Source organism: Pelophylax lessonae (genome assembly GCF_965119305.1).
Source record: "Pelophylax lessonae genome assembly, chromosome: 5".
Classification (NCBI taxonomy): domain Eukaryota; kingdom Metazoa; phylum Chordata; class Amphibia; order Anura; family Ranidae; genus Pelophylax; species Pelophylax lessonae.
This window is the reverse complement of record NC_138772.1, coordinates 313,328,758-313,354,336: the sequence shown is the minus strand read 5'-3', so window position 1 is coordinate 313,354,336 and position 25,579 is coordinate 313,328,758. Positions and strand designations below refer to the sequence as shown.

General features: G+C 44.9%; 1 protein-coding gene across 1 annotated transcript in view; it reads left to right on the top strand.

The window, feature by feature from the left end:
* The window catches only part of PIGN (phosphatidylinositol glycan anchor biosynthesis class N), a 710,925-nt gene that overhangs the window by 377,209 nt on the left and 308,137 nt on the right, over nucleotides 1-25,579 (top strand). The window contains exon 15 of the mRNA XM_082259251.1: nucleotides 11,806-11,945. Coding sequence (XP_082115377.1) covers nucleotides 11,806-11,945 — 140 coding nt within the window. The remainder of the gene's footprint in view (nucleotides 1-11,805; nucleotides 11,946-25,579) is intronic.

Genomic DNA, 25,579 nt, shown 5'->3' with positions numbered 1-25,579 from the left:
GAATGGGAGAACCCAGGAACGGCGGTGGGAGGCCCCCTTCCCAGCCCTGTGTAAGTAATCAAGCAGATGTAAAGTCGTGCTGGTCACTTTTAGCTAAATCTGGTCGCTGGCTGAAAATATTGTTACCAGGATAAGGGCTGCAGCTCTAGTCATGATTCTGGTATAACAGGTTCCACCGTACATGTACTTCCTCAGGGCTAGAAATAGTTAAAGTGGAGCACAAGGAAAGGTTAATGCACTATTGAAAGATATAGATTTATATAGGTTGCCAAAGGATTTGTAATTTTTTTGGTCATCCACTTGGGATTTACGCATACTTGTGATTTACACATCTCTTTGACATTGCACTCTGCTGCTTCCTGGATCAGTTTTACTATTTCCAGGATAGAAGCTCTCTGCTACCCACTGAGAGGTGATAATGCTCAATCATTGCAGCATAGTAGAAGTGTGTAAATCACAACATTAACTGAATTGCAGATCCTTTGACAGTAAACATATGTATTTAAACTGTATATATACTGTGCAATAAGCATACATCTGCTTGACTATACCTGGAACAGCGGAAGCATGAAAAATCCCAAATTTTACTATTAGAAAACTGATCTAAAACATTTTTTATTAAAACAGATTTACTTTTTATAAAAGGACTCCGATGTTGTTATGCTTTCTTTTAAGAAGCCAATAGTAATAAGTGGCATTTTCCCAGAAAATGCTATAAAGTGAAGACAGGGCTTTCACTTATTTTTTGTGTCTAGACTTGAGGTGTCATTACAAATGACAGGGCCTCATGACAAAATTTTGATTCAAATCTGACTGTGAGAGCTGTATTTAGGCCAGTGCTTAAACTATATTCAAATTCAAACACCTTGGAAAATGTAGAAGACTGTCGTGTAGAAACATTGATCTACAGCAGGGGTTCTCAAACTTTTTAAACAGGGGGCCAGTTCACGGTCCCTCAGACACTGTTGGGGGCCGGACTATAGTTTGAAAAAAAATATGAACAAATTCAATGCAGAGAGACCAGCGTGCCCCTTTTCAATGCAAAGAGACCATCGTGCCCCCTTTCAATGCAGAGTGACCAGCGTGTCCCCTTCAATGCAGAGAGACCAGCGTGTCCCCATTCAATGCAGAGAGACCAGCATGCCCCCATTCAATGCAGAGAGACCAGCATGCCCCCATTCAATGCAGAGAGACCAGCGTGCCCCCATTCAATGCAGAGAGACCAGCGTGCCCCCATTCAATGCAGAGAGACCAGCGTGCCCCCATTCAATGCAGAGAGACCAGCGTGCCCCCTTTCAATGCAGAGAGACCAGCGTGCCCCCTTTCAATGCAGAGAGACCAGCGTGCCCCCTTTCAATGCAGAGGTACCAGCGTGCCCCCTTTCAATGCAGAGAGACCAGCGTGCCCCCTTTCAATGCAGAGAGACCAGCGTGCCCCCTTTCAATGCAGAGAGACCAGCGTGCCCCTTTCAATGCAGAGAGACCAGCGTGCCCCCTTCAATGCAGACTGACCAGCGTGCCCCCATTCAATGCAGAGAGACCAGCGTGCCCCCATTCAATGCAGAGAGACCAGCGTGCCCCCATTCAATGCAGAGAGACCAGCGTGCCACCATTCAGTGCAGAGAGACCAGCGTGTCACCATTCAAAGCAGAGAGACCAGCGTGCCCCCATTCAATGCAGAGAGACCAGCGTGCCCCCATTCAATGCAGAGAGACCAGCGTGCCCCCATTCAATGCAGAGAGACCAGCGTGCCCCTTCAATGCAGAGAGACCAGCGTGCCGTGCCCCCATTCAATGCAGAGAGACCAGCGTGCCGTGCCCCCATTCAATGCAGAGAGACCAGCGTGCCGTGCCCCCTTCAATGCAGAGAGATCAGCGTGCCCCCTTCAATGCAGAGAGATTAGCGTGCCCCCTTCAATGCAGAGAGATCAGCGTGCCCCCATTCAATGCAGAGAGACCAGCATGTCGTGCCCCCTTCAATGCAGAGACCAGTCAGTGCACTTACCTGCACAGCGGCGGCGGCATCTCCTCGAGTCCTCCCGCCTCCTCCTCGGCCAATGGCATGAGTTCGCCTTTCGGCCAATCAGGAAGCGGGTCTTGGACCAGCTTCCTGATTGGCCAGGAGGAGGATCCGTGTGACAATAGCGAATTTTCATTTGCTATTGTCACACAAATCGGTGGGCTAGGGCGCAGTGCTCTGCGCCCCGGGTCCATCCTTTTCTGAAGCCTATTAGAGCCTCTGGCTCTAATTAGGTGATTCAGGAAAAAAAAAAACAATGTGAATGATACATCCCGGCCTGCGGGCCGGGTTCAGGGCCCTGGCGGGCCCGCGAGCCGTAGTTTGAGGACCTCTGATCTACAGAGCCTGCCATTTGCAGAGCAGGATATATCCTGCCCAAGAGAGCCCATCATGTAGAAAGAGAAACTGCCCTAGAAATACAAAAAATTGGCTCTGGTGAAGAATTGAGAAAAAAGTGGGGAAGAGAGTGCCCTGTAAAAAAAGAGAACTTGCCCAAAGACTAAGAGGAGAGACTAAAGCTGATCATACAATAGTAGATTTTTAAACAATGTATAAACGCATTTGTGCAAACATTCTCTGTGCATTTGATGACTTGAAATATATCGTTTGAAAGAACTTTAGTCCCCATTCACACTAGCGCGACTTGTCAGGCGACTTGGTCGCCTGACAAGTCGCGGTGGGTCGCTCGCCATTGATTAGCACAGGACCCGTTCTAATAGGAGCGACACAAGTCGCTCCGACTTAGAAAAAGGGTCCTGTACTACTTTGGGGGGACCTGGAGGCGACTTGCATTGACTTCAATGATATGAAGTCTGTGCAAGTCGCGCCGAGGTCCTTCACAGGTCGCCCCATCAAGTCGTTTCGCCCCTGTCTGAACGGGGTCTCAACCTTTTGTTTATTTTTAAATTAAAATTTGGAACAAATGTACTTTCTGAAATGAAAATTACATACACTGTGAGAAATTTGTTTGTACAAGAAAAAATTTCTAACCAGCACCTTAGAATTTTCCCATCACTGCAATCGAAAATGAACATTAATTTGACTCAGCCTGGAAATTAGAAAATCAAACGAACACTCTTAAAATGAAAAAGTGTTAACATAATTTTACCAATCTATGTCCATCTTAAAAAAGACCCAGCTCTTAATACCACAGCCAATCTGTCCTGAAGAAAGCAGTGTGGTATTTGCTTTAATGATCTTCAGACCTTTTCCAGGAAATACACTGCTCAAAAATATTAAAGGAACACTTTGAAAACACATCAGATCTCAATGGGGAAAAAATCTCATGCTGGATATCTAAACTAATATTGAGTGGGTAATGTGTTAGGAACGAAAGGATGCCACATCTTTTGATGGAAATGAAAATGATCAACCTCCAGAGGGCTGAACTCAAAGACACCCCAAAAATCAAAGTGAAAAAATAATGCAGTAGGCTAGTCCATTTTGCTAAAATTTCATTGCAGCAACTCAAAATGGTGCTCAGTATTTTGTATGGCCCCCGTGTAATTGTAGGCATGCCTGACAACATCGGGGGGGCATGCTCCTAATGAGATGGCGGTTGGTGTTCTGGGGTATTTCCTCCCAGATCTTGACCAGGGCATCACTGAGCTCCTGAACAGACTGAGGTGCAACCTGGCAGCATCGGATGGACCAAAACATATTGTTCCAAAGATGTTCTATTGGATTTAGGTCAGGCGTGCATGGGGGCCATTCCTTGGTATCAATTCCTTCATCCTCCAAGAACTGGCTGCTGTAATGTTCCGGTACCTCTGGTACCCTTGTTTCCATATTTCTCCTGTCTTAATTGCGTCCCATCTTGTATAACAAAGGACGCATATACCTTTAAGACCGGATGACATCACTGCCGAGCGCCGCTATGAGCGGCTATTTCAATCGCCGGTTTGCTCTCACTCATCGCTCGTTCAAACCCACATGTTCATCGCACCTACGCCTGAGAAGTCGGAGCTGCTGACATACCTTCCTTGCTGAACTAAAGCCGGAAACCTCGCTGGTGATCCGTATCTCGCTACGGGATCACCCCTCTCCAATGGACACTGTTATTCCTAACCTATCTAAGTGATAAGTACCCCGCAGGGGATTCTTACTAACCAATCTCCTACTGTCATCTACTGCAATTACCAAGACTATCTGTATCTATCTATTCACTATCATCTGCATAAGACTGTTAGCTCTTGGGACTACCTTGAACTATCCTTGCACTAGGTTACTCTGTCTAAAGTATACTCCATCTGTGTCCTCTTACCATCTGCACTATACTTGACATCAGAACCTATCTGCTTACCATTACTTGCAACTCTCCTATACTACTTCTAGTGCTCACCATACAATAGCCTGTCTCTCATCTATATATCCTCATATACTCTATCCCTCCATTAAACATCTATTAATATATATATATAGTATATAACAGGCTGTACACGGTGATGAAGTCCTGAGAGTTGGATATGTTGTTCAACAGATTCTCTACAAGGCTACTGAGTGTAATAATTCTGCAGCTGTAAATCCATCCACAAACAAAAACTCATGAACGTTACAGATTGAACGAGCCCTTAAAAAAAATATGGATTCAGCAGAATTATCCACTCATGTACTACAATTAAAACAGCAAGTAGATGCATTGATCCATGCGCTTACAGAGGTAAAAAATGACAATCAAACCTTGAGACAGCAGCTTGGCCGTCTCACACAGCCTCCTGCTGCTCAGCCCCGTGAGCCTAAGATAAACCCTCCTATAGTGTTTTCTGGTGATCGGAGCAAATTCCGTGAATTTAAAAACGCATGTCAATTTTTTTTTTTGTTAAAACCTCTAACCTACACCACTGACCAAATTAAGGTTTGTACCATCATCTCCTATTTAACGGGTGAACCCCGGGCCTGGGCAGATGCTCTCTTTGAAAAGGATGATCCACTCCTTAATTCTTATCCCTTATTTCTAGCACAACTTGCTACTTTATATGAAGACCCCAACAAGCAGAGTACCGCTGACACCCAGTTACGGGCCCTAAAACAAGGAAGGAGACCTGTTGAAGATTTCGTGGCGAATTTTAAAAGATGGTCCCCTGATTCAGGGTGGAACGACACATCTTTGCGAACGCAGTTTAGACTCGGCCTATCTGAGGCCGTTAAAGACGAGCTCGCCCGAGCGGATTTACCTGGCACTCTAGAGGGACTGATCCAGACCAGTATCAATATTGACAGACGACTACGAGAAAGAAAGGCTGAGAAGATGGGCTCACCATTTTCCAGTCCTTCTCGGATGTTGCCTGCTGACCCTACTCCTATGGAAGTAGGAATGATACGTCCACCTCTGACCCTTTCTGAACGTGCCAGGAGGAAAACCGAACATCTTTGCATGTACTGCGCATCCCCGAATCATCTGGTAAACGACTGTCCTCTTGTCCGCAGAAAAGGGGGCGAGTGTTCAAATGTCTTGCTAGGGGGACTCACAACTTCCTTTTCTAATCCTTATCTTTTTGTTCAATTAACATTGCAGTGGGACCAAACTAGGATCACCACCAAGGCTATGATTGACACAGGATCTTGTGGAAACTACATTGACATTTGTTTTGTCTCCCTTAATAAAATACCTATTGTTTCAAAACCCAAACCTGTCTCCGTTAGTTTTATTAACGGTACCCCTTTATCCTCTGGTCCTATCACCAGTCAGACACAGGCACTTCTTGTAACTGCTGACGAGTCTCATGTGGAGACCACCACCTTTGATGTATTAACTTCGCCACATTTTCCAATCATTTTGGGACTTCCCTGGTTACACATACATCAACCAATCATCGATTGGAAAACAAGAACGTTAGCCTTCTCTTCTCACTATTGCGAGACGACGTGTAACCTCCCCACACATGATAGGATCCTGTCTGTACTGCCAGATGACATTATTCCTAAGTGTTATCAAGATTTATCGGAGGTTTTCCTTGAGAAAAGCGCTCAAATGCTACCTCCTCATAGGGACTATGATTGTTGTATCGATCTGCTCCCTATTAGCAAGTTGCCTTACGGACATGTATATCCTCTCTCACAGGATGAACTCTCTCACCTTAAGGAGTATCTGGATGAAAACTTGGCAAAAGGATTCATCCGACCTTCTACTTCCTCCACTGCTGCTGGGCTCTTCTTTGTCCGCAATAAGGACTCTAGCCTTAGGCCTATCATTGATTTCAGACAATTAAATGCCATCACAATAAAGGATCGTTATCCTTTACCTCTTATTCCTGAACTTATCGAACAGGTGCGTGGGGCTTCTTTCTTTTCAAAATTGGACCTAAAAGGGGCATACAATTTAATTCGAATCCGTAAAGGGGATGAATGGAAGACGGCATTCAGAACCAGATACGGACTGTTCGAGTACCTTGTAATGCCATTTGGGCTATGTAATGCCCCCGCAGCCTTCCAACAGTTTATAAACGAGATATTCCGAGACTTGCTTGATGTTTGTGTGGTAGTATATTTGGACGATATACTTATCTATTCTCATTCCTTACCTGAGCACATAAAACATGTGAGACTTGTGTTGTCAAGACTACTTGCACATAACTTATATGTTAAATCAAAGAAATGTTTGTTTCATAAAGACGAGGTACTATTCCTAGGATATATTATATCTAAAAGTGGAATCAAAATGGACATGAGCAAAATATCCTGCATTCTGGATTGGCCTGTGCCAACCACTCGCAAAGCATTACAAAGGTTCCTAGGATTCTCTAATTACTATAGAAAATTCATTAAAAACTTCTCTGCGATTGTGAAACCTCTCACACAACTTACAAGCACGAAGAGACCATTTAATTGGACAATAGAAGCAAATGGAGCATTCTCTCTGCTGAAATCAAACTTTACTACTGCCCCCATACTATGCCATCCAGACCCATCCCTTCAATACATCTTGGAGGTAGATGCGTCTAATATGGCAGTAGGAGCAGTTCTCTCGCAACGACCAACAAACACCTCACCTCTTCACCCAGTTGCTTTCTTTTCAAAGTCATTAAGTAGCCCCGAGGTGAACTACCCAGTAGGTGAGAAGGAGTTATTAGCAATAAAACTGGCATTAGAGAATTGGAGACATCTACTTGAGGGCACTCAATTGCCAATTCTGATATATACTGATCACAAAAACCTCCAATACCTTCAGACTAATAGAACTCTTTCCCACCGGCAGGTACGGTGGTCGTTATTCTTTCTGAGATTAAATTTTTTAGTAACTTACACGCCCGCAGACAAAAATAAAAAAGCGGATGCACTCTCACGACTAGCCGAGAAAGATTGCACTGAGGTTCCCTCAGTTCCTATAATACCACAGTATTATCGGAGTCGTTCACTCACTGAAGGAGGAGATTTTGCACAGCATAGGGTTGGATTCACCTCCACCACAACTAACTACTGACGCAGAAGGCTTCCTCTACTACAACGATAAATTATACATACCCCCTACTATGCGAACCAAGATCTTAGAATTGTCGCATGATGTACCTATGGCAGGACATATGGGTATGACTAAAACTCTCAATCTACTCACTAGGCAATTTTGGTGGCCAGACATGAAGACAACCGTAAAAAAGTTCGTTTCATCTTGTGATATCTGTGCTAGGTCTAAAATTGACAACACGAAACCATCAGGATTACTTTGTAGTTTACCGATACCCCAGGTTCCGTGGGAAGTGGTATCCTTAGACTTCATAGTGGAACTACCACCTTCCAAAGGATTCAACACCATCTTGGTATCAGTGGACCATCTGACCAAGATGGCACATTTCACCCCTATCCGAAAATTACCTTCATCCAAACAAACAGCGGAATTACTTGTGAAACATGTCTTTAAGTTACATGGTATTCCAAAAACACTGCTGTCTGACCGTGGTTCACAATTCATCTCAAAGTTTTGGCTAGCTCTATGTCAGATACTGCGAATAGAGCGTAACCTCACTTCTCCCTACCACCCTCAGACCAACGGACAGACAGAGTTAACCAGTGCATTGAACAGTACCTGCGTTGCTATACTTCGTATCTACAGGACGATTGGGCAGATCTCCTCCCACTGGCGGAATTCGCCTATAACAACGCTACTCATAGCACTACTAAGCAAAGTCCGTTTTACCTGAATTATGGGTTTCATCCCACACTCCTTCTTCCACGTATCTTGCCATCAAGTAATCCAGTGGCATCTGATTATCTTGCCCAGATAAAGGATTCTCTGGGATTACTCAACAATACCATATCTCATGCTCATAGCCAACAAAAAAAGTACTACGACCTCCGTAGGAAACCCTCTCCCCAATATGCCATTGGGGATCTTGTTTGGCTTTCTACAAAAAATCTGAGACTAAAGATCCCTAGTAAAAAACTTGGACCTCTATTTCTGGGACCTTTTCCAATAGAGAAGCTTATTGGAAAAGCTGCAGTACAACTCACATTGCCAGTAGACCTCAAGATACATCCTGTCTTCCATGTGTCTCTACTGAAGCCCCATGTTCCTAACCAAGGAATAAGGCCTACTATATCACCTCCACCTCCTGTACAAGTGGAAGGTGGAGAAGAATTTGAGATAAAAGAAATTTTGGATTCCCGTTTCAATAGAAGAAGACTCCAGTATCTTGTACGATGGAAGAATTATGGGCCCCAAGATGACACCTGGCTGGATACCTCCGATATACATGCCCCTAGACTGATTCGCAATTTCCACTCGAAATATCCGAAAAAAACAGTTCTAGAGGCCTTCCGGAGCCGGCCTTAGGGGGGGGGGGGTACTGTAATGTTCCGGTACCTCTGGTACCCTTGTTTCCATATTTCTCCTCTCTTAATTGCGTCCCATCTTGTACAACAAAGGACGCATATACCTTTAAGACCGGATGACATCACTGCCGAGCGCTGCTATGAGCGGCTATTTCAATCGCCGGTTTGCTCTCACTCATCGCTCGTTCAAACCCCCATGTTCATCGCACCTACGCCTGAGAAGTCGGAGCTGCTGACATACCTTCCTTGCTGAACTAAAGCCGGAAACCTCGCTGGTGATCCGTATCTCGCTACGGGATCATCCCTCTCCAATGGACACTGTTATTCCTAACCTATCTAAGTGATAAGTACCCCGCAGGGGATTCTTACTAACCAATCTCCTACTGTCATCTACTGCAATTACCAAGACTATCTGTATCTATCTATTCACTATCATCTGCATAAGACTGTTAGCTCTTGGGACTACCTTGAACTATCCTTGCACTAGGTTACTCTGTCTAAAGTATACTCCATCTGTGTCCTCTTACCATCTGTACTATACTTGACATCAGAACCTATCTGCTTACCATCACCTATACTACTTCTAGTGCTCACCATACAATAGCCTGTCTCTCATCTATATATCCTCATATACTCTATCCCTCCATTAAACATCTATTAATATATATATAGTATATAACAGGCTGTACACGGTGATAAAGTCCTGAGAGTTGGATATGTTGTTCAACAGATTCTCTACAAGGCTACTGAGTGTAATAATTCTGCAGCTGTAAATCCATCCACAAACAAAAACGCATGAACGTTACAGCTGCATGCTCTCGCCACATGAGGCCGGGCATTGTCATGCATCAGGGGTAACTGAAAATGGTTCCAAGGAGTTCATCCCGATACCTAATGGCAGTGAGGGTGCCATTGTCTAGCCTGTAGAGGTCTGTGTGTCCCTCCATGGATATGCCTCCCCAGACCATCACTGACCCACCACCAAACCGGTCATGCTGAACAATGTTACAGGCAGCATAACAGTCTTGATGGCTTCTCCAGACCTTTTCATGTCTGTCACATGTGCTCAGGGTGAATCTGCTCTCATCTGTGAAAAGCACAGGGCGTCGGTGGCAGACCTGCCAATTCTGGTGTTCAATGGCAAATGTTAATCGATAAGAAATGGAACAAGTGGCGCAAGCTGTTAGCACTTCATAAAACGGTAGTCCATATAATAGCACATGGAGGCTATGATAAAGTCTTAAGGTGAGATGAGGAAACAGTCTGAATGCTCAGGGCCAGCCTGTTAGGGAGCGGAAGCGATCTCCAAACATGCAACAAACAAAAGAGAAAACAGGTGCCTCTGAGTTAAGACTGCAATTTAATATGGCAAACAAATAGTAAAAATTTACATCAAGGTAAGTATAGGCAGACAAGATGGGTCCTTCCGGTGTCCGTGTAGAGGCTATGGGCTTAGAGTCACCACTGTAGGTCTGTGTTCATTTCCTCTCTTCCTCTTCCTGTCCGTCAGGAAGTGGGGGGTGTCACGGCAGTGAGATGGAGGCTTGGACTGCAGGGTGAAACCGCAGTAAGATGGAGGCTTGGACCGCAGGGTGGCCGTGATGCTCATCCACAGGAACATCCGGCGTAATGACTGACGCGTTTCCAAGCCTGCGTGCTCCTTTTTCAAAGTCGGAAACGCGTCAGTCATTACGCCGGAAGTTCCTGTGGATGAGCATCACGGCCACCCTGCGGTCCAAGCCTCCATCTCACTGCGGTTTCACCCTGCAGTCCAAGCCTCCATCTCACTGCCGTGACACCCCCCCACTTCCTGCCGGACAGGAAGAGGAAGAGAGGAGATGAACACAGACCTACAGTGGTGACTCTTAGCCCCCAGCCTCCACACGGACACCGGAAGGACTCATCTTGTCTGCCTATACTTACCTTGATGTAAGTTTTTACTATTTGCTTTCCATATTAAATTGCAGTCTTAACTCAGAGGCGCCTGTTTTCTCTTTTGTTTGTTAAATGTTAACCGATGTCCATAGTGACTTGCAGTGAGCACAAGGCCCACTAAAAGACGTCGGGCCATCAGGCCACTCTCATGAAGTCTGTTTCTGATTGTTTGGTCAGAGACATTTACACCAGTGGCCTGTTGGAGGTAATTTTGTAGGGCTCTGGCAGTGCTCATCCTGTTCCTCTTTGCACAAAGGAGCAGATATCGGTCCTGCTGATGGGTTGAGGACCTTCTACGGCTCTGTCCAGCTTTCCTAGAGTAACTACCTGTCTCCTGGAATCTCCTCCATGCTCTTGAGACTGTGCTGGGAGACACAACAAACTTTCCGGTAAAGGCACGTGTATTGATGTGCCATTCTGGAGGAGTTGGACTCCCTGTGCAACCTCTATAGGGTTCAGGTATTGCCTCGTGCTACCAGTAGTGACAATGACCCTAGCCAAATGCGTAACTAGTGAAAAACAGTCAGAAAAGATGAGTGGGTAAAAACATTTCAGTGGCCTTCACCTGTAAAACCATTCCTAGTTTGGAAGTTGTCTCATTGTTGCCCATCTAGTGCACCTGTTATTAATTTAATTAACCCCAAAGCAACCAAAACTGGTTGACAAACCCCTCTGCTACTTAACTGACCAGATCAATATCCCAGGAGTTTATTTGACTTGATGCTACACCCTGATTAGAAAGTGTTCATTTTGGGGAAAAAAAAAAAAGTGTTCCTTTAATTTTTTTGAGCAGTGTATGTAGCCCCTCTGCCAGGTTTAGCGGACTACAGAAATCGGTTAAAATGACCTATGGTCTCATTTTCAGGCATAGATCTCTGCAACTAAAACCTGTGCTGACTTTTTCTTCATCAGTATTTAAAACTTGACAAAGCATCTTTACCCTTCCATACCGTGTCCAAAATGCTCTGGCAAGAGCTCCACTGTAAAGTAGAAGGCAAACATTTCAGAATATTGTCCTTATCTGTATATCAGAACAGCTGAGTTTAACATTTTTCCACAAGGTATTTTAAATGTAATTATTTTTCAGGCAACATCACCTCTTGTGAAATATGGATTTTCAACTCTGGCACTGTGTACAGTCTTGTTCCTGATAATCCAGTCAAGTCCATGGACTTACTACATATATTGCCTGTTACCTATTATTATCTGGCATGAAGCATCAAAAGAGTAAGTTGAAATCAACAGTTTGCATAAGCAATGTTTTTTTTCAAGTCTAGGGAAATTAAATACTGCATTAGCAATTCTATAATACAGTGTTTTTACATTTTATGATAAAGAAATAAAGTTTATTGATTTGGGCATTGTGTGTTACTTTGCAATGTCCTTTCGAAGGGCTTTAATATGTATTTGTATAACTTCAGGGGTGTTTTTTTTTTACTTAGTTACTGAAAGTACAAGAAATGAGTACAGGTTACAGCTTTGGTTTGTGTAGTTTTATGTTAACTTTCCAAAAGCAAAAAATGCAGAAGTACATTTTTTTTTTTTAAAATAGGGGAGAGCCTGTTTTCTCCCACCTCATATCTGGTAAAACCATCTTTGGGACAAAAAGTGAGGGAACATCTCTCTACTAAAGCTCTGGATTGCAGTGGAAAACAGATCTGTGTTCTAATCCTGCTCCATTCTATTTAAAATGAAGACAAAAAAAGATTTTTGCTTAACATACACTTTAACTCCATATACAGTGCCTTGTGAAAGTATTCAGCCCCCTTGAACTTTGCGACCTTTTGCCACATTTCAGGCTTCAAACATAAAGATATAAAACTGTAATTTTTTGTGAAGAATCAACAACAAGTGGGACACAATCATGAAGTGGAACAAAATTTATTGGATATTTCAAACTTTTTTAACAAATAAAAAACTGAAAAATTGGGCGTGCAAAATTATTCAGCCCCCTTAAGTTAATACTTTGTAGCGCCACCTTTTGCTGCGATTACAGCTGTAAGTCGCTTGGGGTATGTCTCTATCAGTTTTGCACATCGAGAGACTGAAATTTTTGCCCATTCCACCTTGCAAAACAGCTCGAGCTCAGTGAGGTTGGATGGAGAGCGTTTGTGAACAGCAGTTTTTAGTTCTTTCCACAGATTCTCGATTGGATTCAGGTCTGGACTTTGACTTGGCCATTCTAACACCTGGATATGTTTATTTGGGAACCATTCCATTGTATATTTTGCTTTATGTTTTGGATCATTGTCTTGTTGGAAGACATATCTCCGTCCCAGTCTCAGGTCTTTTGCAGACTCCATCAGGTTTTCTTCCAGAATGGTCCTGTATTTGGCTCCATCCATCTTCCCATCAATTTTACCATCTTCCCGGTCCCTGCTGAAGAAAAGAAGGCCCAAACCATGATGCTGCCACCACCATGTTTGACAGTAGGGATGGTGTGTTCAGGGTGATGAGCTGTATTGCTTTTACACCAAACATAACGTTTTGCATTGTTGCCAAAAAGTTTGATTTTGGTTTCATCTGACCAGAGCACCTTCTTCCACATGTTTGGTGTGTCCCCCAGGTGGCTTTTGGCAAACTTTAAATGACACTTTTTATGGATATCTTTAAGAAATGGCTTTCTTCTTGCCTCTCTTCCATAAAGGCCAGATTTGTGCAGTATACGACTGATTGTTGTCCTATGGACAGAGTCTCCCACCTCAGCTGTAGATATCTGCAGTTCATCCAGAGTGATCATGGGCCTCCTGGCTGCATCTCTGATCAGTCTTCTCCTTGTATGAGCTGAAAGTTTAGAGGGACGGCCAGGTCTTCGTAGATTTGCAGTGGTCTGATACTCCTTCCATTTCAATATTATCGCTTGCACAGTGCTCCTTGGGATGTTTAAAGCTTGGTAAATCTTTTTGTATCCAAATCCGGCTTTAAACTTCTCCACAACAGTATCTCAGACCTGTCTGGTGTGTTCCTTGTTCTTCATGATGTTCTCTGCGCTTTAAACGGACCTCTGTGACTATAACAGTGCAGGTGCATTTATACAGAGACTTGATTACACACAGGTAGATTCTATTTATCATCATTAGTCATTTAAGTCAACATTGGATCATTCAGAGATCCTCACTGAACTTCTGGAGAGAGTTTGCTGCACTGAAAGTAAAGGGGCTGAATAATTTTGCACGCCCAATTTTTCAGTTTTTTATTTGTTAACAAAGTTTGAATTATCCAATACATTTTGTTCCACTTCATGATTGTGTCCCACTTGTTGATTCTTCACAAAAAATTACAGTTTTATATCTTTATGTTTGAAGCCTGAAATGTGGCAAAAGGTGGCAAAGTTCAAGGGGGCCGAATACTTTCGCAAGGCACTGCATGTCTTATAGCCTAAAGAAAGAGTGCTAAATCCTAAAATCAGCCAATCAGAATGCATTCTGATGATGTATTAATTATTTTAACTGGTTTCTACGAGCTTCTGCTCATACCAAATTGCACTCAATATTGAGTACGATTATTAACGTGAACGTCTGCCTCAAAGTGGAACTTCCCCCTAAAGGGGAAGTTCTGCTTGTTTGTATCCTCCCCCCCTCTCCCTCCACTGCCAAATTGGGCACTTTTTTGGGGGGAGTTGGTACCTGGTTTTGACAGGTTCTGCTCCCACTTCCGGGTCTGATCGCCATGGCGATCTGTAAGGATGTTCCACCCCCTCCAGCCTTCTGGGGCACATATAAGTCCCAGAAGACTGCGAGACCATTCACAAAATGCAGCGCCTCTCACTCATGCGTAGTAGGAAGCCAGCTTTCCCTTATCTAAGATGCCGGCGCCTGCACCCGAAGCCGATTGAAGAACCGGCTCGGGTGCAGACTGGGCAGGTAAGTGTCCTTATACTGGCTTTTATTTTTTTGGGGTGGGGAGCCTGGGGCTCCACTTTAAGCATTTTCAATACTATTTAATATAATGGGGCTAGATATCATACTCACTGAGTATTAAAGAGTATTACAACTCAAAAATGTAATTAATTGCAGCTTACCAGTCATTGGATGTCATGGCTGCATTACCTTTTACATAGTTACATATTTAGTGAGGCTGAAATAGCGTCATCAGGAAGTCATTGCGAAATGCAAAATGCATTGTGGTCTGAGTATCGCCCGGAAATTCCTTAGCCAGTGACATCACTTCCTCAAGTGGTGGAACGCACGCCGACCGCTGCCACGCTACCCAGTACCAGGGGAATCTCTCTGCTATCCGGGTCTGTGTGCAATACAACTTTGGCGAGTCTTCCTGTGCCAGGATGGCACTATGATATGTAAGCACCCAGTTTTATCTCATGATTTTTTAATAAAAATGCAATATTACACTTTATTTGGATTCTTGTCTCCCCTTTAACCCACTATATGAGTGCTCTGGAGGACCTATCCTGAGTGGAGAGTTTTGCCCATTCAGTAATATTGATTGTCGAGCTTGCTAGGTCTGAGTGACCTGCTCCCATCTGGTGAGCACATATATTTATTATACCTCACGAGGGGGATATTTTCACAAAAGGCACATTCAACACTGCTATTTTCTGCACGGAATTATTCACTTTTTGGCAGCACTCCATGCACTTTATTTGTGTAATTTATATTAATTTATTTATGCAGAATTACACGGACTTATAATACAATTTTTGTGATGCACTTTATATATGTATATATATATATATATTTATTTATTAATATTTTGTTGATGCACTTCACATGTGTGTGTGTGTGTGTGTGTATATATATATATATATATATATATATATTAAGATATATTTTTTATATGTGCGCGATTATTTTTGTGTGGTTGATATATAGAGTGGGCATCTGCATTTAGGCACATTTTGAGGTTGATGTGCCCCTATTTATAATATATCCTTTCACGCACACAGTCACTTTATTGATCACCTAAACATTCAAATACACTAGCACCAGCGCCCTCTTTTCACTTTTTGACACTCCTTTATGAGTATGTTCCGCTCAGTGGGGTTACTCCTTCCTCTCCCGGATGATTGGTCTTTATAACTCGGTAAAGAAGGGGGGCCATCATGGTGCAGTATTTATAAGCATTTTATTTTAAATTAATAGTGTCACTTACATTCAAAACTTTACAATTCAGTGTATACACTCGCCGCGGGACTGTGTTACTGTGTCCCGGTACGTCACTTCCCGTTTCTCGCTGTGAACGCCCTACGCGTTAGGTCACGGAGTCACGTGATTTCTTCAGGGGTATTCTGGTATGATTTTAAGGGGAACCCCACGCCAAAATAAAAAAATGGCGTGGGGTTCCCCCCCAAAATCCATACCAGACCCTTATCCGAGCACACAGCCTGGCTGGCCAGGATGGGGTGGTGGCGAGCGAGCGCCCCCCCCCTCCTGAACCATACCAGGCCACATGCCCTCAACATGGGGGGGTGGGTGCTTTGGGGCTGGGGGCCCCACCCCAAAGCACCTTGCCCCATGTTGATGGGGACAGGGGTCTCTTCCCGACAACCGTGGGCTGTGGTTGTTTGGGTCTGCGGGGGGAGGCTTATCAGAATCTGGAAGCCCCCTTTAACAAGGGGGCCCTCAGATCCCGGCCACCCCCATTTGAATGGATATCGGGTACATCATACCCCTATCCATTCACCAAAAAAGTGTACAAAAAAAATGAAGACAAAAGCCCTTTATTAAAAAATAAAAAAATTGTGTCAGAGTGAGGTCAGAGTCCATGATAATGCAGGAACTCGAAGTTCCCGCGAAGAAGCCCGTTTATTCGTCATTCGACGAACGAGCGAACAGCCAATGTTTGAGTCGAAGTTACTTTCGACTCAAACTCGAAGCTCATCCCTAGTATTAAATAACCTTAAAGACATAAGACATAACCTCAAACATGAAATATGAAGCTTGGTAGTCCTAAACCTGGAGTCCTCTTAAGGTTTACATTTTATACTCCTGCTAGACAAGACCCCATCATAGGGTAGGGGGATAGTCTTATACGGCGAGTATAGCCCAAAACCTAGGTTTTAACTGGAAAATTAGGGGGTCGTCTTATACGCCCAGTCGTCTTATACGCCGGCATATACGGTAGATAAAATACCCATACTAACTACAATGGTAGATTAAAATATATAAATAGAATAGTTCTATAAAGTATGGATAAAATTGTACTTATACAAAATATATGTACGGTACTATATATATATATATATATATATATATATATATATATACAAATATAAAAAAACAGATAATCCGAATCCTGAAGAATTAAAAATGTAAAACCCATAAAATCATTTATCACTGATGAAACAGTTCAAATCGAAATCAACATTAAGACCCCTAGGAACAAGACCCTTAGCCTCAAATATCCAAAAGGATTCTCTCTTGCTCATTTGTCTAATGTAATTGTCCCCTCTCCAGTGTTTATTAACTTTCTCCACCCCCAAAATTGTAAAGAATCTGGTTTCTTATTATGAAATTCCTTAAAATGTCTCGATACATTATGTGTAACAACTCCCTTTTCTCTGTCGCTCATTGACAGACGTAGTCCTCCTTGATTAATATCAACTCGTGTTATACTGCCCTCTACAGGAGTAGGACTAGACAGGAAAGAAAACGTTCTGGCCACACCCTAGGGGCAGTCCCAGAGGGTATATCCTCTCACTTCCTGCTACAGCAAATCTGTTTTTTCTAGTTAGGAGTAAGGACCTAGATTCCTTGCTAGGATCTTCGGTCCTGGCAAGATTTTTTTTTAGAAATACTTTTTTAGACAGCTTTTTTTCTCCAGTGTTCCTGTGAGATCTTCAAGCAAGTTAGCTGAAACTGGGCGACGGGCTGGATGTTGAGATCCAGTGGTCACCCCAGTTCAGCCTACGAGCGCGTGCAGGCCATAGCTCCGCACTGGGTCGGCCGTGACATAGTCCCACTGGACGGGGACTGACCCTGCGAGTTAAACGTCTCGCCTGGACGCCAATGACCAACAGAGTCACGGCGTCCGTATTGGTCGACAGCCCCCCCACCCCGATGGAGAGGGGTTCTGTCAGGAGTTGGCGCCCGCCTGGTTCCGGTATGGTGAGTAGAATGTTCCCCCTCTCCCCCTGTCGGGTTTGTTGGTGGACGCGGGCCCCTCTCTGGGATGGTCGGACACTCGGTTTTCTGGGTCTCCCCTCTATCCTATAACAGGTCACAGATCCCCCAATTTGAGTGTGATTTTTGTGAATAGAAACCAGGAGGCTTGGTTTGGGAGCTGACTATCTAAAGTCACTATATGACTGTAAGGGTGACTGAAGTCAGTGGCAGACTACTAAAAGGCATTACTATTGAGGTATAGAGGTATCCTACCTGTCTAGTGTGTACACAGGCCGATGCCAGAAAGCCGGTCACTTCCACAGGCCACACAGCCTCCCGCAGGCCGAGGACACCTCCCGCAGGCCGAGGCACTTCCGCAGGCCGCATAGGCCGAATGCACACATCCCGCAGGCCGCTGCTAGCTTGCAAGCCGCCGCTATCCTACACAGGCCACAGCCATTTTCCTGCAGATCGCACGAGGCCGCCATATTGGCGTAGCCTCGTGTCTCCAGCATGGGGGCGGCCATGTTTGAGGTGACCAAAGACCTCATGGAGTAATTGGGAGGCGCCGGAAGGCGTGTAAAGGGGCGGAGCCGCCTCCTTGGCCCAGGGAAAGCAAGCCAAAGACTTCCTGTCTGTAACAGACAGTGCTGGAAGCAGGTTGATAAGAAACTTCTGTGCATCAGGTGAGCCTTGGGGTCTCTCTCTCTCTCTTTCTTAGGGGTCCAAGCAGGTAGACTGAGGGGCGCTACTGCGCTGGGGGACTAAGTTAAAAAAAAAAAAAATGTTTTTTTTTTCTTGCAATTTATTTTTTGGTGTTTGCTGGCAAGTGTCTTGTTACATGAACCCTGCCACTCATGTATCCCCACCTGATCCCCTCGGGGTGGCCGCAGGACCCTCCAGTACCCCACTTGTGATGATGCATTATCAGCAGTTTTGGAGTCTTTGGCATCCCGGGTGGAGGTAGCCTGTCAGGGACGGGGGTCAAGAAGAGCGACCCCCGCCTACCCCTATGTCATCTGATACTTCAGATACGGATTCTGAGCTTGTCATTGCCGGGAAACCTTAAATCTTGAGGTTACACCGGCAGAGGTAGCTGAGACTCATATTCCTTTTTTGGTACTAGCAAGCCCACCAAAATGGTGAAGGGTTTCCCTTGCCCAAATGGGGTCTTCCGTAAACGAGCCCCTGCTATTTCCAAACGCATTGCTAGGCGCTATCATTTTGAGGAATCCCTCATTACAAAGATGAACGGTACCACCAATAGTGGACTCACCGATTTCCAGACTAAATAAAGCCACTGTTATCTCGTTGGATTGACAGAATGGGCCCCACCCATCTCTAGGGTGGGGGGACGTCTTCACCGGTTTCCGGATCCAGGGCTTTCCAGAATCCCAGATAAAGGGGTTGGCAAGGTCATATGGTCGGGATACAAGATCGAGTTTCGATCACTTCCACCGGTGCGATTCTTCCCTTCCAATATTCGACATCCCCGGGTAGCTTAAAAAGCTTTGCGGGGAACAGCTTGATGCAACAAGCAGTGGTAGTTCCCATTCCTTGAAGGAGTTCTAGTCGAACCTGTTCACAATGCCCAGGAAAAAGGGCTAGGTTTCGTCCAATTCTGGTCTTGGAAGAGATGGAGTCCATCCATACAGCGGTGGCCTCATCAGGGGGATTTCCTGGCATCCATAGACATTTAGGATGCCTATCCTCATATCCCCATCTTCGCAGGACATCAGCGTTTTCTTTGCTTTTCCCAAAGATCATCCCTGGTTCCCACCAGGAGACTGAACTATCTGGGCCTAATTTTGGATACATCCTTGGCAAGAGTGTTTCTCCAGGCGGAGAAACTCCAGAAGATTCAGTCAATGATTCAGATGTTGCTGTCCGTCAACTGGCTGGGATTGATGGTCGCCTCCTTAGAGGCAGTACCGTTTGCCCAGTCTCATACCCGAATTCTCCAAAGAGGAGATTCTTCTCATATGGAATCAGAATCCCGATTCCCTGGACAATCGGATCCGATTGAGCGAGCAGACCAGGGAGGCTCTGGTCTGGTGGCTTCGGTCTCCGATGCGCAGCCAGGGGAAGTAATTTCTTCTGATAAATTCCAGGTTACCGATAAAGGTGTTGGAACTGAGAGCGATCAGACTTTGTCTGATTTACTGGACCCGAGCAGCTCCAGGGCAGTCCGGTTCGGATCCAATCGGACTATGCCACGGTCATGATTTATGTCAATCACCAAGGGGCACCAAGAGTGCCCTGGCGGCCATAGAAGTGGCCAACATTCTTTATTGGGGGAACAGTTGTTCCAGTTCTCTCCGCGATATTTATCACGGGGTTGGACAGGCAGATTATTTCAGCCGTCAGATTCTGGATCAAGAGGAATAGTCTCTTCATCCAGAGGTATTTCACCAGCTGTCCCTTCATCGGGGTTCCCGGGATATGGATCTGTTGGCAGGTTGGCTCAACAGGGCTCGCGCCCGCGATCCTCTAGCGGACGCAGCAGACGCGCTGAGCGCCCCGTAGGGGAAGTATCAGCTACTGTATGTCTTCCCCCCTCTCAAGTTACTGCTGAGATTTCTCCGCAGGATAGAGGTGGAGGGAACTCCAGTTATCCTGGTAATTCTGGGCTGGCCTCGTCAAGCCGGGTACACCGACTTGGGCAGGCTAGTCGCAGACGCTCCTTGGAGACTTCTTCTCAGGGAGGATCTGCGGTCTCAAGGACCGATCTTCCATCGTGCTTTACAGTCGCTGGTTTTAACGGCCTGGCCATTGAGACCCAGGTACTGAAGGACAGGGGATTGTCAGCTTCAGTTATTCCTACTCTAAAGCAAGGAAAGCGACTTCTAGCAAAGTCTATTATCGCACATGGAAGACTTATATTGCGTGGTGTGAATCGTTGGGATTTCCCCCACGTACCTATTTGGTGACCCGAATTTTGGCTTTTCTGCAAAAGGGGGTTGAGCAGAAACTATCCTTGAGCACTATCAAGGGTCAGGTTTTTCAGCGTTAGCAATCTTCTTTCAGAAGCCGCTGGCTACTCATTCCTTGGTGCGGAATTTCATCCAGGGGGTGCGGCACTTGGCTCCGCCAGTGCGCGTGCCCTTACCGCCCTGGGATCTTAATTTGGTTTTGTCGGTTCTGCAGAAACCTCCCTTTTAAAATATCAGGGAGATTCCCTTGCTTACATTATCCCAGAAGGTGGCCTTCTTGGTGGCTATCACTTCTGCACGCAGGGTGTCAGAACTGGCTGCATTATCATGCTATTCCCCATATCTTGTGGTTCATAGGGATAAGGTAGTTCTTCATCCGAAGCCATCCTTTCTTCCTAAGGTGGTTTCAGACTTTCATCTGAATGAAGATATTGTGCTACCTTCCTTGTGTCCTCAGCCCAATCATCCTCGGGTATATGCGTTGCATTCCTTGGATGTGGTTCGGGCAATCAGGGTATACCTGAAGGCTACGGAATCGTTCCGTAAGACGGATTCACTTTTTGTGATCACGGATGGCCCCAGAAAGGGGTTGCCTGCATCTGCCGCGACTATCTCCAAATGTATCAGACAGACGGTGGTACAGGCTTATTCGATTAGGGGTCGGAATCCTCCGTTCCCTGTTAAGGCGCACTCCACTCGAGCGCTCAGTACTTCCTGGGCCTACCGCCATCAGGCGTCAGTGGTCCAGGTGTGCAAGGCGGCTACCTGGTCGTCGGTTCATACCTTTACAAAATTTTATAAAGTTTATGATATGGCATCGGCGGATGCCTCATTTGGCCGCAAGGTTTTGCAGGCCGCAATTTGAGGAGACCGGTGGTCTACCTCGAGGGTTTTTTCCGTTGGAATTTCAGTTGAGTCTCATCGTGTGATTGATGAGCCTTTAAATCTTCTAGTTGGCACCAGTTGGGCCTTCTAGATTGGATTTTGATTTCCATTTTCCCACCCCTCATTTGTGGCACTGCTTTGGGATGTCCCGAGTTGATATTAATCAAGGAGGACTACGTCTGTCAATGAGCGACAGAGAAAAATGGATTTTTGTAAAATCTTACCGTAAAATCCTTTTCTCTTAAGCTCATTGACAGACGTAGTACCCGCCCCTCTGTTTTTGAGTTGGGTTGGGTTAAATTCTCTAAACACTGCTTTGTGACAACTGATTTGCTGTAGCAGGAAGTGAGAGGATATACCCTCTGGGACTGCCCCTAGGGTGTGGCCAGAACGTTTTCTTTCCTGTCTAGTCCTACTCCTGTAGAGGGCAGTATAACCCGAGTTGATATTAATCAAGGAGGACTACGTCTGTCAATGAGCTTAAGAGAAAAGGATTTTACTGTAAGATTTTACAAAAATCCATTTTTTAGTATTTTTAATATGCTCTGCCACTCTCACATTAAGACATCTGGAGGTCCAAACTATATACTGAAGCCCGCAACCACACTCTAGCATAAAGATGACCCCCATAGTGGAACAGGTCATAAAATCCTTAATAGTATATTGCTTCCCTGTGTTCTTAGATGTAAATACTTTTCTCTTCTTAACATTGGTCTTAGCTTGACAGCACACTCCACTCCTTAATGGTATATTGCTTCCCAGTGCTCTTAGATGTAAATCCGAGATGCGGCAGCTTGGCTTCACCCCCACCGATAAAGTAATTTCTAACGTAACGCGTATAGGGGGAGATTCTTGTCTGTTGACGCCGCATCCGAGCTACGAGTGATCTCGCAACACCTGTACAGCCTGCACTGCTTATGTGCCTGCATTGTGAGTTTCGTTTCTGCAATAAATGTATCTTATCACTATGCAGAGAGCACTAGATTTCATTTTTTGTATTTTGTGGAGATTGATCGAGCATCTGAGGAGTCAGCCCAGTGTTACAACTACACCTGCCACACTGCTATTATCCCCAGATCCCCAGGGGGAGACAGCTTATTCTGACCCGCTGGAAACAGGAGTCGGAATGTGATGTGAGAGTCTTAACATTACTGGTGAAGGAGAAGCATGGAGCACTTTTCCATTCATTTATTCACTTGAGTGGACTTCACAGTGGACTTTTTCTACTTATCTTTTCTATATATATTATATTTACTTGAGTGGACTTCACAGTGGACTTTTTCTATTTATATTCTATGGATTTATTTGTAGATGTTTTTATACTCTGGCGCTACACTTGTTTCTGGCATTTAGATTAATTAAAATATACTTGTTTCTTTTTAAGTAAAGCCAAACCCCATATTGTTTCAATAATAGTCTCATAACACAATGGTTACGATATAAAATAAAACTGCTCCCCCCAGGAATGGATTCTTCTGCCAGATTTCATTGTTCGCTCCATCAGGGATTTAAAGATGTGTATTCTTTACTCGTCTTTAAAGGTATCAAACCCTTTAAATATTTTCAAAACACCCATGCAGCCCCTAATTCTGAGTCATACCAATAAATACAACTACAACATTTTGTTGTCTCTTTACTGCAGCTGACCAAAATTTCATTTGTCTTTCAAAAGCACATTTTATATTCAGATAGGAGAAGGAACTTCATAAAGCCCTATTAGAAGAGGACTGTATGGAAATATGGACTTCAACGGTTCATTCAGTTTTTTTGGCTTTGCATAACTCATGTAAAGTCCTTTTCCACTGGTACCTTACGCCTTCCAGAATCACTAAATTGTACCCCAGTAATCACCATTATGCTTCCATAGCTGTGGACAGGAACGCACAATCGTAAACATTTGGTGGGCATGTTCGAAGGCTTTCAGATTATGAGTGCCCTAATATATGCTGTTCTAGGCTGTAACCTATGCAAGGATCCAGTAGAAGCCTTAGTGAACAAACTTCCTATAAATATTCCTCATCCAACAGAAAACCTAATTACTTTTATCTTTAATGCCACCAAACTTTGGCCTGTTCTTGAAAGTCCCTAATGGTAAATTTCTCTGAGGTTATGTCTTGATGGAATGGGGCTATGAATAATGAAAAATTACTAGCTATTTCTTCTGATACCCTTGAAAAATTCCTCAATGTCTGGTCCTCGTGAATTTCCTACACCCCATTAGACAAGGTGTTACATCTTTAACCACTTCAATACAGGGCACTTTCACCCCCTTCCTGCCCAGGCCAATTTTCCCCTTTTAGCGCTGTTGCATTTTGAATGACAATTGCGCGGTCATGCAACACTGTACCTACACCAAATTTATGTAATTTTCCCCCCACAAATAGAGCTTTCTTTTGGTGGTATTTTATCACCTCTGGGTTTTTTTCTTTTTGCTAAACAAATAAAAAAAGACCAAAAAGTTTTTTGTTTATGTTATACAATTTTGTAAATAAATACGTTTTTTCCTGCACTGATGAGCACTGATGAGACTGCACTGACAGGCACTGATGGGGTGGCACTGATAGGTTGCACTGATATACAGCATTGGTGGGCACTGATAGGCGGCATTGATGGGCACTGATAGGTGGCACTGATGGGCACTGATAGGTGGCACTGATGGGCACTAATGGGCACTGATAGGCGGCACTGATGGGCACTGATAGGCAGCACTGATCGGCACTGATGGGCACTAATGGGCACTTATAGGCGGCACTGGTGGGCAATAATGGGCACTGGTGGGCGACACTGATAGATGGCAATGATGGGCACTGGTGGGCAGCACTGATAGGGAGGGCACTGGCGGGCAGCACTGATGGGGAGGGCCATTTGGAGCTCCCTGAGCCCTTATTGCCATCCCTGGTGGCCATAGTGGGCATCCCTGGGGTCATAGGTGGGCATCCCTGGGGTCATGGGTGGGCATCCCTGGTGATTCTAGTGGCACCCCCCCAAAGGTCTCTACTGGTAATCAATGATCTTATTACCAGTGCTGACCCCCCCCCCCCCTGTCAGGGAAGCCGCCGATCGGCGCTCCTTTACTCGTGCCTGTCAGGCACGAACTAAGGAAAGCCGATCATGGGCTCTTCCTGTTTACTATGTTACCAGCCGTGATTGGACACGGCTGGTCACATGGTAAAGAGTTTACGTCAGGGGGGCGCGCAGAGCTGTATTATCCTGCCGCCATCATATGACGTCCGGTCAGGATAATACAACCAAAATCCCGCCGTCAATTTGCTATAGGGCGGGCGGGATGTGGTTAAACTATGTGGTTGCTAGATGTCCTTGGGAGGAGGAAATTTATTCCCCACCCCCTTTCCGCTACTCCTGTCTCCCTCACTCCCCCTTCCCCTCCCTCATTACCCTCCTCCCCTTCTTTTATATTGTTTATCTTTTCTTCTGTTTCTCTTCATTTCTTTTCTAAATTTATAGCCCAGTAACTAGAACATTCCAGTAATGATGCCAGATGTCCTATCAACCTATACTAGGTCTAATTTTGAACCCATTGTCTCAGGCAGACCATAGACCATGCAAATTTCTTTTTTGCAGCCACAGGTTGCAGAAAAGAAGTTCACATGATTCCCCCATCATCACAGACAGCACTGACAGGGGAATCCCTCCGTCAGAGCAATTGTCTGCTCCCGGCGGGGGTGGATGGGGGAAGCTGTCTCCACCAGGAGAAGACAGCGATTATTGCTAGCAGCTATAGCAGCAATAATCACAGTGAATCAGGCAGGCTGATTGTACCCAAGTTGATCGATCTATCAACTTGATACATTCAGCCTGCCCACACACGGATCCTGATTAACCGGCCAAGATTCGAACCGTCTATGGCTGGCCTTACTCTTTTTACTGCATAATACAAACATACTATGTATTGGTTTACAGTCCAATAGAGTATATACAACATATGCAGTTGTTACAAGCATGATAATGGCTCTGACTAATG